The sequence below is a fragment of the Microchirus variegatus genome, assembly GCF_963457635.1.
Source record: "Microchirus variegatus genome assembly, chromosome: 21".
Taxonomy (NCBI): domain Eukaryota; kingdom Metazoa; phylum Chordata; class Actinopteri; order Pleuronectiformes; family Soleidae; genus Microchirus; species Microchirus variegatus.
The window spans coordinates 10,634,685-10,649,684 of record NC_139822.1 but is presented as its reverse complement, the minus strand read 5'-3'; the positions used below and the strand labels follow the sequence as shown (position 1 = coordinate 10,649,684).

Below are 15,000 nucleotides of genomic sequence, written 5' to 3'. Positions count from 1 at the left end.
CACTGACACTGTGTCTTCTTCTGATCACTGCTGAAAGTGACACACAAACACACACATACCGTACATGGTTGTGTGTGTCAGCCAATCACATGAAGGGTTAATTTTAGTTTGACAGAAATAGGTCATGTGACCTTTACCAAAATAAAAGCACGGAGTAAATCCACGTGATCAATAATCAATAATCAATAACTCACTCAATTATCTTCACGTTATTTCTCACTCACTTTATTATTAATATTATTTTATTTATTTATCTTCATACCACCTCCTGTTTTCCTCGGCGCAGCCGGAAGTCAACCAGAGGCGGAAGTAGCGAAGAAGAAGAGGCAGTGAGTGCTAACAGTTAGCCGGTTAGCTCTCGGTTAGCTCGCTCCGTCATGGCGGACTTGAACCGACAGCTGCAGGAGTACTTGTCTCAGTCTAAAGGCGCGAAGACCGGGTCTCAGTCCAGCTCCAGCACCGTGCTGGACCTGGGAGAACCGGAGCCGGTCGCCGGGAGCTGGTTCGGCCGGTGGTCGAGCCCGTGGTCCGGGCAGAGCTCCACCGGGAACAGCAGCTCCTCCTCCTCCTCCTCTTCTTCTTGGCCGTGGTCGGCAGAACCGGACCCGTGTCTTCCGGGTCTGAGTCGCCGTCAGCGGCTCGTGGCCTTCGGCGTGTGCGCGTGTTTCTCGGCGCTGTGTTTCGGGCTGTCCGCGCTGTACGCGCCGCTGCTGCTGCTCTACGCCCGGAAGTTCGCCCTCCTCTGGTCTCTCGGGTCACTGTTCGCCATCGCGGCCGCGGCGGTTCTGCGCGGCCCCAGCAGACTCATCTCCGGCCTGCCCTCGAACCCCGGGGCCGCCGTGTACCTGTGCGCGCTCGGCGGGACTCTGTACGCGGCGCTCAGCCTCCACAGCACCGCGCTGACCGCGCTGGGCGCCGCCCTGCAGGTCACCGCCATCGTCGGCTACGTGGTGTCGCTTCTGCCCGGAGGCAGCGCCGGGATCCGGTTCATGGGCGGAATGGCGGCGTCCGCCATCAGGAGAACCGTGAGCGGGAAAACCATGTCCATCTGAGGGAAGACTGAGCAGGATGATCGATTATCGATTATCGATAGACTCGAGTCAGCTGATCACACCTGTTTACACGGTGTCACGTGGTTTTGACAAACAGACAGTGTGTGTGTGCGTGAGTGCGTGAGAGACCAAAGACAAAGTTGTTATTGTCACATTAATGCAATGATTGTAAAAATACTATTTTCTCTGTAATCAATAACATGAACTTATATAAACAATGTTTAAATGTTGTCATGTTACATCAACACATCTCCATGGTTACATGTTGTTTACTGTAATAAACAGCCAATCATTTTGTCCACTCACTCTCCCACACCAAAGTCCACAGAGAAAACACAGGAGCTGCTGGTCCTCTGCTGCCTCGTGTGGTCACTTTGTGTCACTGAGTTAAGTCTAAAGTAAATATTTTAAAAGCTGAATTCACTAAAATCAGTCATTGTAAGTTAGTGATGGAGGCAGCAGTGGATCAACAACTCCTGTGAACTCCTGTGTGCTGTGATGTTAAAATCACTGGTTTACTCTATGGACTTTGGTGTGGGAGAAGGAGTGACTTTTGTGTGGGAGAGTGAGTGACTTTGGTGTGGGAGAGTGACAAAGATACAACGCCCCCCCTGAGGAATTCTGAAGAATTACCACCACATCCTCTCTCTGTTGACTCTGGAGAAGCAAACCCTTAAAACATGTAGCTAATGTAAACATGACTCTGGAGAAGCTAACACTTTAAACATGCAGCTAATGTTAGCATGACCCTGGAGAAGCTAACACTTTAAACGTATAGCTAACGTTAGCATGACCCTGGAGAAGCTAACACTTTTAACATGTAGCTAATGTTAGCATGACCCTGGAGAAGCTAACACTTTAGGCGTGTAGCTTATGTGAGCATGACTCTGGAGAAGCTAACACTTTTAACATGTAGCTAATGTTAGCATGACCCTGGAGAAGCTAACACTTTAAGCGTGTAGCTAATGTTGCCATGACTCTGGAGAAGCTAACACTTTGAATATGTAGCTAATGTTAGCATGACTCTGGAGAAGCTAACTCTTTAAACATGTATCTAACGTTAGCATGACTCTGGAGAAGCGAACACTTTAAACATGTAGCTAATGTTAGCATGACTCTGGAGAAGCAAACACTTTAAACATGTAGCTAATGTTAGCATGACTCTGGAGAAGCAAACACTTTAAACATGTAGCTAATGTTAGCATGACTCTGGAGAAGCTAACACTTTAAACATGTAGCTAACGTTAGCATGACTCTGGAGAAGCTAACACTGTGAATATGTAGCTAATGTTAGCATGACTCTGGAGAAGCTAACTCTTTAAACATGTAGCTAATATTAGCATGACTCTAGAGAAGCTAACACTTTAAACATGTAGCTAACGTTAGCATGACTCTGGAGAAGCTAACACTTTAAACATGTAGCTAATATTAGCATGACTCTAGAGAAGCTAACACTTTAAACGTGTAGCTAATGTTAGCATGACTCAGTAACGCCCCTTTAATGAACCTGTGTCAAAGAAAACAATCCCCGCCCTCATGGCACACATGAGTGACAGGAATGTTGCAGTGCTCCTTTAAAGGCATTTTGAAGTGTGAATCTTTATTGTCCACCTCGTGGTGACGACACAAAACATAGAAATCTTTTACAAAAAAAGACAAAAACCAGCTGAAGACAAAAGTGTGAAATAAAAGACAAAGCTTCTCTACAGTATCTTACAGTAAAACCACTGTGACATCACTTCCTGTGGACCAATCACAGGCCAGCGCTGGGTCACACGACCAAAAGTCTGTCCAAGGTTCATCAGGATCTGGACTCAGGTCTACGGTCTGTGGAGGGACCAGAGGAGAGAAGGATCATGGGAGTTTACGCCTGCAGGACTATCGGCCCCGCCCCCCCCTCAGCACTCCTCTGGGTGGTGGTCCTCCTCTTCTGGGTCCAGGTCCTGGTCCAGGACCTCCAGGACCCCAGCCTCCTCGTCCTCCTCTAACAGGAGGAGCATAACCTCCGTCCTCCCTCGGAGGAGCTCGACCTGCACAGAGGAAATGATGTCACATTTAAAGGTTTGTCCTCTGAGGACCAGGATCATGGACCAGGATCATGGACCAGGATCATGGACCAGGATCATGGACCAGGATCATGGACCCAGAAGGTCTCAGGTTCTGGACGGGTTCTGAGCGACTCACCTCCGTCACTCCCCGGTGACTCCAGATCTCGGGGGTCTCCAGTTCCCGGTCCGTCCTGCCACGGGCGTTTCCGCGGCGGCAGAGACGCCATGTCCATCCCCTGCAGCGAGGACGAGCGCTCACGACCGGCCGGAGACGTCCCATCATGCATCTGCTGACCTTCCCGATAACCATCGTGACCTACGGACAAGAAGAGCGAGAGTTTAGAGGCTGAGGACAACAGTGAGGACTGAGACGGATGAGCGCAGTGCTCACCTCCTCCTCTGGGGGGCCCTCCTCCTCCTCCTCCTCTCAGTGGCCTCCCTCTGGCTCCGCCCTCCCAGCCTCGGCTCATCTCCTCCGGTACGTCGAAGCCTTCTTCTTGAGCGCCGTACTCATCTGGGTAGCTCCGCCCTCCAGGCCGGCCGGGTCCACCTCCTCTGAACCTGAGACAAAGGGATCAGTTTAGGACTTGGTCTCGGTCCTGACGTACAGCGGTGAAGAGGACAAAGTGTCTCACCGCTCGTCTCTCCGTCCTCTGAACTCTCCTCCACTGAACCTCTCGTCAGGGGCCCAGGCTCCTCCTCCTCCGCGGTGCCCTCCCCCCCTGTGGCCCCCCTGGTATCCTGGTCCTGGTCTCCAGGCCTCCTCGCCTCTGCCATGGAAATCCTGACCTCCATCAAAGTCAGGCGGTCCACGTCTCCCCTGCTGATTGTCCCCCCAGTACGGCCCCGATGCCTGGTCCGGTCCTCCAGGACCTCCGGGTCCCTGTCGATCTGGAGGGCCCATATGGTAGTTGGGCGGTGGCCCCCGAGGATCTCCTTAAAAGAGAAGATCCAGAGTCAGGACTGTAGTTCTGAGGGACACCCCTGCACTGTGACTGGGTCTAACTCTCTCACCTTTGATGTTGGGCCCCTGCTGCCCCATCCCGTGCATCATGGGCCCCGAGTTCTGACCCTGCAAAGACCACGTCAGTTATCAACATCAGACAGCACCTTTAAAACCTGATCCTGATCCAACACCTGATGAATGGACTAACCTGGTGCTGCATATATGGGGGGCCCTGTATGTTTTCATGGGGCCCCTGCATATTTCCTGGAGGTCCATGCATCCCTCCCGGGGGCCCCTGCATGTTGCCCATCCCATTATAGTTTGGCATATTGCCGTGTGTCCTGGGTGGGGGCCCCATCATAGGACCCTGAGGGCCCATCATGTTCCCTTGAGGTGGCATTATGCCCCCCTGAGGTGGGGGCCCCTGAGCATCCCTTGGACCCATTCCTCGAGGAGGTGGGCCCATCATTCCACCAGGTGGCCCCTGCATTCCTCTGGGGCCAGGACCCATTCCATGGGGGCCCATGTTTCTGGGAGGGGCAGGGTGTCTCTGCATGTCTGGTGGTCCCATCATGCCCTGAGGGGGCCCCTGGTGAGACTGAGGTCCTGATGGAGGGCCCATCTGTCCAGGGGGAATGAACGGAGGCTGCATCCCTCCAGGGCCCATGGGGGGCCCCATGTTGTTGGGTATCTGCTGAGGAGGCATGTTTGGGGGGAAGCCCTGCTGACCAGGAGCCATGGGTCCACCGATTCCTCCAGACCCAGGGAAGGGGGGGCCCTGTGGGGGGCCCATGTTCCCGTCTGTGCCCATCTGGTTCATCTTCATTTGCTGCACAAAAAAAAGACAGTCACTTCTCTTTTACACCTGAGGGGGGCAGCAGAGCAGCTGATGGTTCACGGTCTCCACCAGTAGGTGGAGCTCTTACCTCCAGCAGATGGGGGTTGGTGTACTGCAGAGCTGCCATCTCCTGCTCCAGTTCTGCCTGACTTTTCTTCTTACCGTCCACCTTCTGCTCCACCTTGCGATCTTTGTCTCCAGAAGGGGGCATCATGGGAACTTTGTTCTCCGCCCAAGCCTGTGGAGGTGGAGAAGGTCATGCTGGAGGACAAACAAACAGCTGGAGGTTCCCTCCTGATGTTCTCCACCTGTTTACCTGTTGAAACTGTGCAGGGATGGGTTTGGCATATGGGACCTTCTTCTGAGGAACCTTCTTAGCATCTTTACCCATGACCTCATCCACGCCCCAGTCCAGACCAGGGATGGACATCTCCACCTCAGGGGCAGCTTCTTTACCTGGACACAACAGAGACACCAGAGATGACGTAAACCAGAAGATCTCCATCAGATATGATCAGAGATGTTCTCCATCAGAGATGTTCTCCATCAGAGATGTTCTCCATCAGAGAAGTTCTCCATCAGAGAAGATCTCCATCAGAGAAGATCTCCATCAGAGATGTTCTCCATCAGAGAAGATCTCCATCAGAGAAGATCTCCATCAGAGATGTTCTCCATCAGAGAAGTTCTCCATCAGAGAAGTTCTCCATCAGAGAAGATCTCCATCAGAGAAGATTCAGACACTCACTGTTCTGCTCCTGCTCCATATCCACCTTCATCTGCTCTGAAATACCCATTCCAGGGATGGCGGCCACACTGTTCAGGTCCATGTCGTCTGAAACACAAACAAACAAAGACACACACACATGAGCTGTGAATGAGAATCATCTGAAATGTGTGTGTGTGTGTGTGTGTGTGTGTGTGTGTGTGTGTGTGTGTGTGTGTGTGTGTGTGTGTGTGTGTCCCTTGCGACTCACCGTACTCCATTCCGTCCTCTGACATTCCCGGCAGAAGGTTCAGGTTGTAACGATCTCTCATTTTATCTCCAGGACGATTCCTGGTCCAGAATTTACTGAAGACGACAAACACTCACGTTAAGTACACAACATACAAGTGTGTGTCTGTGCTTGTGTAGTTGTGTGTGTCTGCAGTTGTGTGTCTAAGGTTGTGTAATTGTGTATCTGTGATTGTGTAGTTGTGTATCTGTGGCTGTGCAGTTGTGTGTCTAAGGTTATGTACTTGTGTGTCTAAAGTTGTGTAGTTGTGTGTCTGCAGTTGTGCATCTGTGGTTGTGTAGTTGTGTGTCTGCAGTTGTGTGTCTGCAGGTGTGTGTTTGTGGTTGTGTGTCTGCAGTTGTGTAGTTGTGCGTCTGCAGGTGTGTGTTTGTGTAGTAGTGCGTCTGCAGGTGTGTGGTTGTGTGTTTTCAGTTGTGCGTCTGCACTTGTGTGTCTGCAGTTGTGCGGTTGTGTGTCTGCAGTTGTGCGGTTGTGCGTCTGCAGTTGTGTAGTCACCTGGTGTGGTCATTGGATCCAGAACACAGGATGTGACCCAGAGGATGCCAGGCCAAACTCCAGATCATTCCCTCATGAGCCATCTCCATCCCCCCAACCTCCTTCTCCACCCTGAGGACAAACATCACGTCGTCATGACAACAACAACATGTGAAGGTCATGTGATCATCATGTGACCATCGTGTGAAGGTCATGTGACGTTTACCCAGCGTTCCAGAAGAGCAGAGAACCATCAGAACCTCCACTGGCGAACAGACCTTCATGGATGGGATGCCACGCTACAGCTGAGGACACACACACACGCACACAATCAGTGCTACACAACACACACAATGATGTCATGACGATGATGATGATGATGATGTCATGATGATGATGATGTCACTGACCTGTGGCCTCCTTCTTGTGACCTCTGAACACCTGAAGCTCCTCCTTCAGTTTCCTGATGTCGAACAGTTTACACAGATGATCACGTGACGCCGTCAGCAGCCAATTACCATTCAGGTTCCACTTCACCTCCATCACTGTGTTCTTATGGGCGTGGCTACAGACAGGGGGCGGAGACAGGGGAGGAGTTATGTGTCTGTGTGTGTACTCACAGTGTGTGTGTGTGTGTACTCACAGTGTGTGTGTGTGCTCACAGTGTGTGTGTGTGTGTGTGTGTGTGTGTACTCACAGTGTGTGTGTATGTGTGTGTACTCACAGTGTGTGTGTGTGTGTGTGTACTCACAGTGTGTGTGTGTGTACTCACAGTGTGTGTGTGCGTGTACTCACAGTGTGTGTGTGTGTGTACTCACAGTGTGTGTGTGTGTGTGTGTGTGTGCTCACAGTGTGTGTGTGTGTGTGTGTGCTCACAGTGTGTGTGTGTGTGTGTGTACTCACAGTGTGGTCAGACTCTGTCCAGTCTTAGGATCCCAGAATTTGATTGGTTGTTGACTGTCTTTACTTCCAGAGACGACCAGACCCATGGTGGGGTGCCAATCTACACACTTTACATCTGCACCGTGACCTACACACACACACACACACACAGACACACACATTAAAAACACTACTTTCTGTCCCTCACAGGCTTCTGTAGAGACAAGCTGCTGCTTTCAGTGGGGTGTGTGTGTGTTACCTCTCAGTGTGTGTGTGTGTTACCTCTCAGTGTGTGTGTGTTACCTCTTAGTGTGTGTGTTACCTCTCAGTGTGTGTGTGTGTGTGTGTGTGTTACCTCAGTGTGTGTGTGTGTGTTACCTCTTAGTGTGTGTGTGTGTGTTACCTCTCAGTGTGTGTGTGTGTGTGTGTTACCTCAGTGTGTGTGTGTGTGTGTTACCTCTCAGAATCCTCTCCTCATGACACCTCATAAAGTCCCAGATTCTCACAGTTCCATCATCTGAACACGTCGCAAATTTGTTATCTGTGGGAGAGAAACTGGAGAAGAGGAGAGTGTGTGAGACATGAACTTTGTGTGTGAGACATGACCTCTGACCTCTGAGTGTGAGACATGACCTTTGACCTCTGTGTGTGAGACATGACCTTTGACCTCAGCGTGTGAGACATGACCTTTGACCTCTGAGTGTGAGACATGACCTTTGACCTCAGCGTGTGAGACATGACCTTTGACCTCTCTGTGTGAGACATGACCTTTGACCTCTGTGTGAGACGTGACCTTTGACCTCAGTGTGTGAGACGTGACATCTGACCTCTGTGTGTGAGACGTGACCTTTGACCTCTGTGTGTGAGACGTGACCTTTGACCTCTGTGTGTGAGACGTGACCTTTGACCTCTGTGTGTGAGACGTGACCTTTGACCTCTGTGTGTGAGACATGACCTTTGACCTCTCTGTGTGAGACATGACCTTTGACCTCAGTGTGTGAGACGTGACATCTGACCTCAACGTGTGAGACGTGACCTTTGACCTCAGTGTGTGAGACATGACCTTTGACCTCTGTGTGTGAGACATGACCTTTGACCTCTCTGTGTGAGACATGACCTCTGACCTCAGCATGTGAGACATGTGACCTCTGACCTCACAGCCTGGACAACATGTGACCTCTGACCTCACACACACAGACCCTGACTAAACTACAGTGGCCTTCACGAGCAGAAAGGACGTTGAGGACACGTTGAGGACACGTCTAAGTCTCGTCGTCTATGATACAAACACAAATGTTACAGACTGGACCTTTAAAGTAGGAGCAGGAGGTCAGAGGTCAGCCAACATGTTTCATCACCACTGATGACAACATGAACATTAACACCGTCTCCTCTATGATCCTCAGTCTCAATGTCTCCACCTGCTGGATCTTCTCCGCAACTGCACTTAATGCAATCAACACACACACACACAGTTGACTTCCTGTTTGTGCTCAGTGTCTCCACCATGTGGACAACAATATGAGGACAGTGTCACAGGGTCAGGTGTCCACAACTGTCGATCATCAACAAGTCGACCGGGAATCAAACCCACAACCTTTAAGTTGAAAGACGACTCTCTGCAACACTGAGCGTCTGGATTATTTAAGCCCCTCCCCCACGTGACAACCATGTCAATCAATATCCTGAACAGCAGCTGTGACATCATCATCATCCTTTAACCTTTGACCCCAGAGACAGCTGTCAATCAAGACATGGAAACAACTGAACATACACACACACACCATCTAAAGTCCACCCTGACCTTTGACCTAAATCTAACCCTGGTCTTAATCCAGGACAAAGTCTAAATTCTGAAGACAAGACAAAATGTCCTCACAAAGACAGCGTGTCCTCACACACACACACACACAGTGAGACCATGATGCATCACTCCATGATGTCATCGTCAGACGCCATCTTCGTTATAAAGAGTTTGGCAAAATGTCGGCAGAGGACGTGACGGAGGACATGAAGAGACAAAGACAGTCCAGGTCATGTGACCTTTCTGCTATTAGTGTTTATGCTAGGCTAGGCTAACAGTTTCCCTTTGTTTTCTCTGCTAAACTATGCTAATCTGTCAAAGTTAATGTCCTCACGTTTGTCCCTTAACTTTGTAACAAAAATGTCAACAATCTTAATGTGCTGGGGACATGTCCTCTGGTCTGAGACACGTCCTCTGGTCTGAGACACACTGAGGGGACATGTCCTCTGGTCTGAGACACACTGAGGGGACATGTCCTCTGGTCTGAGACACGTCCTCTGGTCTGAGACACACTGAGGGGACATGTCCTCTGGTCTGAGACACACTGAGGGGACATGTCCTCTAGTCTGAGACACCGAGAGGACATGTCCTCTGGTCTGACACACACTGAGGGGACATGTCCTCTGGTCTGCCACACACTGAGGGGACATGTCCTCTGGTCTGAGACACACTGAGGGGACATGTCCTCTGGTCTGACACACACTGAGGGGACACGTCCTCTGGTCTGACACACACTGAGGGGACACGTCCTCTGGTCTGACACACACTGAGGGGACACGTCCTCTGGTCTGAGACACACTGAGGGGACACATCCTCTGGTCTGACACACACTGAGGGAACATGTCCTCTGGTCTGAGACACACTGAGGGAACATGTCCTCTGGTCTGAGACACACTGAGGGGACTTGGCCTTCAGGGATTTTAGTTAAACCACAGACAGCGGTTAGCTAAACAACAGACAGCGATTAGTTAACTAAAGATAGCGGTTAGCTAAACGACAGACATCGGTTAGCTAAACGACAGACAGCGGTTAGCTAAACGACAGACAGCGGTTAGTTCAACGACAGACATCGGTTAGTTCAACGACAGACAGCGGTTAGTTCAACGACAGACAGCGGTTAGTTCAACGACAGACAGCGGTTAGTTCAACGACAGACAGCGGTTAGTTCAACGACAGACAGCGGTTAGTTAAACTAAAGACAGCGGTTAGTTCAACTAAAGACAGCGGTTAGTTCAACTAAAGACAGCGGTTAGTTCAACTAAAGACAGCGGTTAGTTCAACTAAAGACAGCGGTTAGTTAAACGACAGACAGCGGTTAGTCACCAGTGAACAGTAACTTGTCTGGTTGCAGTGTTTCGGGGAGGTGCTATTATGAGAGGGGGAGGGGCTACGTTGGGAACAACTTCACGACTTTAAAGGAGTCATGTGATCACACTTTGACTGAGGACCAGAAGATCATGGGTAATGTGGTGAGAACTTCGATGACCGTGACATCACCTGCAGGCTGATGATGTCATCAGAGGGCGTGGCCAGAGTGACAGACATTAAAGGTCCTGTGTGTGTGTGTGCATAAATATAATAAACTAAAGGTCTTGTGGTCCATGAAGGCCACCGTAGCTGTAAACCTTTAAGACTGTTGCACTGTGGGTAACGTAGGCTAACAGTAAAAACGTTCAAAGCTTTATTTAAAGGCTACAGAAGCCTGTGAGCTCATGTGCTTCTCTTTATTCACTTTATTGATCCATTGTCACCTGATCAGAAACCATTGATGACTTTATTCAACATCAACAACAGATCACTGCAGTGTTGCAACAGCGCACACGTACATCTGTCATGAATCAACCACATCATCATCATCATCATCATCATCATCATCATCAGCACCAGGCAGCGCCCCCGTGTGGCCGACAGTGAGCAGCACACACTCAAGTCAACGACAGAAAATGGTAGATGGAGTTTAAACCTGGCTTCTCTAATGGCCTCCTTGTGAGCCTGGAACATCTTGACGTTGTTCATGTTGGACTGCCAGTACTTCACGTAGCCGCCGTGGTCGGCCGTTAGCATCCACATGTCGTTGTGAGACCAGGTCATGGCGCGCACCGGACTGTCGTGAGCCTGCAGGGGGAGGGGCCAAGGGCAGGGGGGAGGAGACATGACCAGGTTACATTCAGCTTCAAACGACACACTTCACTGACACCTGGAACACGTCCTGAACAACCGCTCACTCTCCCACACCGAATTCCGCAGAGATAAACGGCGATGTTCACGAGCTGTTCGTCCTCCGCTGCCTCGTGTGGTCACTTTGTGTCACTGCCGCCCCCGTCACCAAGTTCAGATGACATCAGTGACACAAAGTGGCCACACGAGGCAGCAGAGGAGCAGCAGACTTTGGTGTGGGAGAGTGAGTGGTTAACGGCGAGATAAAGACGTGATCATGTGACGCAGAGATCGTAAACTTAAATCAGCTTATGGGAGGTCAGAGGTCAAGAGAGACAAAGAGTGTCATGACCTCTGATGTGAACAGTTAAGTTACTGAGAATATCAGGTTCTCAGCAGCAGGGGGCGCTCACGCTCCATTCAGTATAAAACATGAAGAAACATTCTCTGACTGTGGACCTGTGAAGGTGCCGAGTCATGCGACTATGACCTGTGGTGACCATCAGGTGGCGCAGTGGTTTACCTGTAAGATGGTCTCAAAGTTGAAGGTGAGTCCGTTCCACAGCGTGAACTCTCCACTGGACGCTCCTGTGACCAGGCGCCGCCCTTCAGGCGTCCACTGGAAACACAACAACAACAACAAGAGCATGAATAACAACCACGTCACAAACACACACGACAGGAAGTGACAGGAAGTGACATCACAGCTCACCCTGATCACAAACACAGGACACTTGACTTTGTTGGTGGACGTTCGGACGAACTTGGTGGTGACGGCGTTCATCGGGTTATTGAGCATCCCGAGAGGAGGGACGAGCTACAGAGAGAGAGAGGAGACTTTCACAATAAAAGACCTCGTACACACAGTGAGACGTTCACTGACACTCAGTAACTCTGTATGTTTGTGTGTAGGACAGTGTTGTGTTCAGGTGTCGTGGTACTGACGTCGTTATAGCAGCCTGCGTCAGGCTGAATGGCTCTGAAGTCTCGATGATCTCGCTGCCACAGACGGTTCTGCAGACACAACCACAGACACTGTGAGAGGGTACCTGAACGCAGCATCATTCAGTCAGGTGAACAGGTGAAGAAGAGGTGAAGAAGAGGTGAAGAACAACAGGTGAAGAACAGGTGAAGAAGAGGTGAAGAACAACAGGTGAAGAACAGGTGAAGAACAGGTGATGAAGAGGTGATGAAGAGGTGATGAAGAGGTGAAGAACAGGTGAAGAACAGGTGAAGAACAGGTGAAGAAGAGGTGATGAAGAGGTGATGAAGAGGTGAAGAACAGGTGATGAACAGGTGAAGAAGAGGTGATGAAGAGGTGATGAAGAGGTGAAGAACAGGTGATGAACAGGTGAAGAACAGGTGATGAAGAGGTGAAGAACAGGTGATGAACAGGTGAAGAAGAGGTGATGAAGAGGTGGCGTGTGATTGGCTGAGACTCACCTCCAGGTACCTGATGACAGAGGGGTTATAGTCGATGGTCTTCCTGTTGACGGCCTTCCTCATGCGTTTCCCATCAAAGGTCAGCTGTTGCATGGCCTGTTGCTGAGCAAAGTCTGGACGCTTGTAGAACACCTGACGCGGCGCCTGGTGCTGGAACCGCGGCATGTGGAAGAACCGCTGTGGAGAACCGATGTCTGTCGCCATGGTGACGGCTTCAGTCTGAGGGAGAACCACAAACAGCTGATGGTCTAACGTGTTCTTAACTCTGTTATATGGACAAGATTTTAAAAGTCTCCATGGTAACAACACATCTGTAATGTTTACATTGTAGACATCACAAGGACACGTCAGTGACACGAGGACACGTCAGAGACACCAGGACACGAGACATCACGAGGACACGAGACATCAAGAGGACACGAGACAACATGAGGACATATCAGTGACACCAGGACACGAGACATCACGAGGACACGAGACAACACGATGACACGAGACATCACGAGGACACGAGACATCACGAGGACACGAGACAATACGAGGACACGTCAGTGACACGAGACAATACGAGGACACGTCAGTGACACGAGACAATACGAGGACACGTCAGTGACACGAGACAATACGAGGACACATCAGTGACACGAGACAATACGAGGACACATCAGTGACACGAGACATCACAAGGACACGTCAGTGACACCAGGACACGAGACATCACAAGGACACGAGACATCAAGAGGACATGAGACATCAAGAGGACACGAGACAACATGAGGACACATCAGTGACACCAGGACACGAGACATCACAAGGACACATCAGTGACACCAGGACACGAGACATCACAAGGACACGAGACAACATGAGGACACGAGACATCAAGAGACATCACGAGGACACGAGACAACATGAGGACACAAGACAATACGAGGACACATCAGTGACACGAGACAATACGAGGACACATCAGTGACACGAGACATCACAAGGACACGTCAGTGACACCAGGACACGAGACATCACAAGGACACGAGACATCAAGAGGACACGAGAAAACATGAGGACACATCAGTGACACCAGGACACGAGACATCACAAGGACACAAGACAACATGAGGACATGAGACATCAAGAGACATCACGAGGACACGAGACAACATGAGGACACAAGACAATACGAGGACACGTCAGTGACACGAGGACACGAGACAATACGAGGACACATCAGTGACACGAGACAACATGAGGACACGAGACAACACCTGGACACAAGACAATACGAAGACACGTCAGTGACACGAGACAACATGAGGACACGAGACATCAAAAGGACACGAGACATCACAAGGACACGTCAGTGACACGAGACAACATGAGGACACGAGACAACACCTGGACACAAGACATCACGAGGACACGTCAGTGACACGAGACAACACCTGGACACAAGACAATACGAAGACACGTCAGTGACACGAGACAACATGAGGACACGAGACATCAAAAGGACATGAGACATCACGAGGACACGAGACATCACGAGGACACGAGACATCACGAGGACACGAGACATCATAAGGACACGAGACATCACGAGGACACGAGACATTACAAGGACACGTCAGTGACACGAGGACATGAGACAACACAGGGACACGAGACATCACGAGGACACGAGACAACATGAGACATTACAAGGACACGTCAGTGACACAAGGACACGAGACAACATGAGGACACGAGACATTACAAAGACATGTCAGTGACACAAGGACACGAGACAACATGAGGACACAAGACATTACAAAGACACGTCAGTGACACCAGCACACGAGACATCACAAGGACACAAGACATCACGAGGACAGGAGACATCACGAGGACACGCAACATTACGAGGACACGTCAGTGACATGAGGACACGTCAGTGACACGAGACATCACAAGGACACGAGACAACATAAGGACACGATACATCACAAGGACACGAGACATCACAAGGACACAACGAGGACATGAGACATCACGAGGACACGAGACAACATGAGGACACGAGACAATACGAGGACACGTCAGTGACACGAGACAACATGAGGACACCAGACAATACGAGGACACGTCAGTGACACGAGACAACATGAGGACACGAGACAATACGAGGACACGTCAGTGACACCAGCACACGAGACAACACTGGGACACGAGACAATACAAGGACACGTCAGTGACACGAGACAACATGAGGACACGAGACAATACGAGGACACGTCAGTGACACGAGACAACATGAGGACACGAGACAACACGAAAACACGAGACATCACGAGGACACGAGACATC

The 15,000-nt window shown here is 50.4% G+C and overlaps 3 protein-coding genes across 6 annotated transcripts in view; 1 reads left to right on the top strand and 2 right to left on the bottom strand.

The window, feature by feature from the left end:
- Nucleotides 1-404, bottom strand: part of LOC310942279 (dual specificity protein phosphatase 18) — a 2,266-nt gene extending 1,862 nt beyond the window's left edge. The window contains exons 1-2 of one of the 4 annotated variants that reach the window (XM_083907633.1): nt 266-404; nt 1-30 (exon numbers count right to left, since the gene is read on the bottom strand). The exon at nt 1-30 is cut by the window's left edge and continues 9 nt beyond it. The gene's annotated coding sequence lies outside the window, so the exon portion shown is untranslated. Of the gene's footprint in view, nt 200-224; nt 243-265 lie in introns of those variants that run through there. The other 3 variants (XM_083907636.1, XM_083907635.1, XM_083907634.1) reach the window with 3 other exon arrangements.
- On the top strand, nt 285-1,231 carry sft2d3 (SFT2 domain containing 3). Its single transcript, XM_083907632.1, has one exon. It carries the CDS (start codon nt 378-380, stop codon nt 1,050-1,052), a length of 675 nt encoding a protein of 224 aa, XP_083763758.1. The 5' UTR covers nt 285-377; the 3' UTR covers nt 1,053-1,231.
- A 1,493-nt stretch (nt 1,232-2,724) lies between these two features.
- The window catches only part of wdr33 (WD repeat domain 33), a 13,367-nt gene continuing 1,091 nt past the window's right edge, over nt 2,725-15,000 (bottom strand). The window contains exons 2-21 of the mRNA XM_083907498.1: nt 12,658-12,876; nt 12,160-12,228; nt 11,927-12,031; nt 11,738-11,833; nt 11,021-11,172; nt 7,711-7,808; nt 7,275-7,401; nt 6,782-6,936; nt 6,598-6,676; nt 6,393-6,503; nt 5,859-5,953; nt 5,630-5,716; nt 5,201-5,340; nt 4,973-5,122; nt 4,255-4,875; nt 4,115-4,172; nt 3,736-4,036; nt 3,492-3,661; nt 3,237-3,416; nt 2,725-3,082 (exon numbers count right to left, since the gene is read on the bottom strand). Coding sequence (XP_083763624.1) covers nt 2,931-3,082; nt 3,237-3,416; nt 3,492-3,661; nt 3,736-4,036; nt 4,115-4,172; nt 4,255-4,875; nt 4,973-5,122; nt 5,201-5,340; nt 5,630-5,716; nt 5,859-5,953; nt 6,393-6,503; nt 6,598-6,676; nt 6,782-6,936; nt 7,275-7,401; nt 7,711-7,808; nt 11,021-11,172; nt 11,738-11,833; nt 11,927-12,031; nt 12,160-12,228; nt 12,658-12,861 — 3,150 coding nt within the window. The 5' untranslated portion in view covers nt 12,862-12,876 and the 3' untranslated portion in view covers nt 2,725-2,930. The remainder of the gene's footprint in view (nt 3,083-3,236; nt 3,417-3,491; nt 3,662-3,735; nt 4,037-4,114; nt 4,173-4,254; nt 4,876-4,972; nt 5,123-5,200; nt 5,341-5,629; nt 5,717-5,858; nt 5,954-6,392; nt 6,504-6,597; nt 6,677-6,781; nt 6,937-7,274; nt 7,402-7,710; nt 7,809-11,020; nt 11,173-11,737; nt 11,834-11,926; nt 12,032-12,159; nt 12,229-12,657; nt 12,877-15,000) is intronic.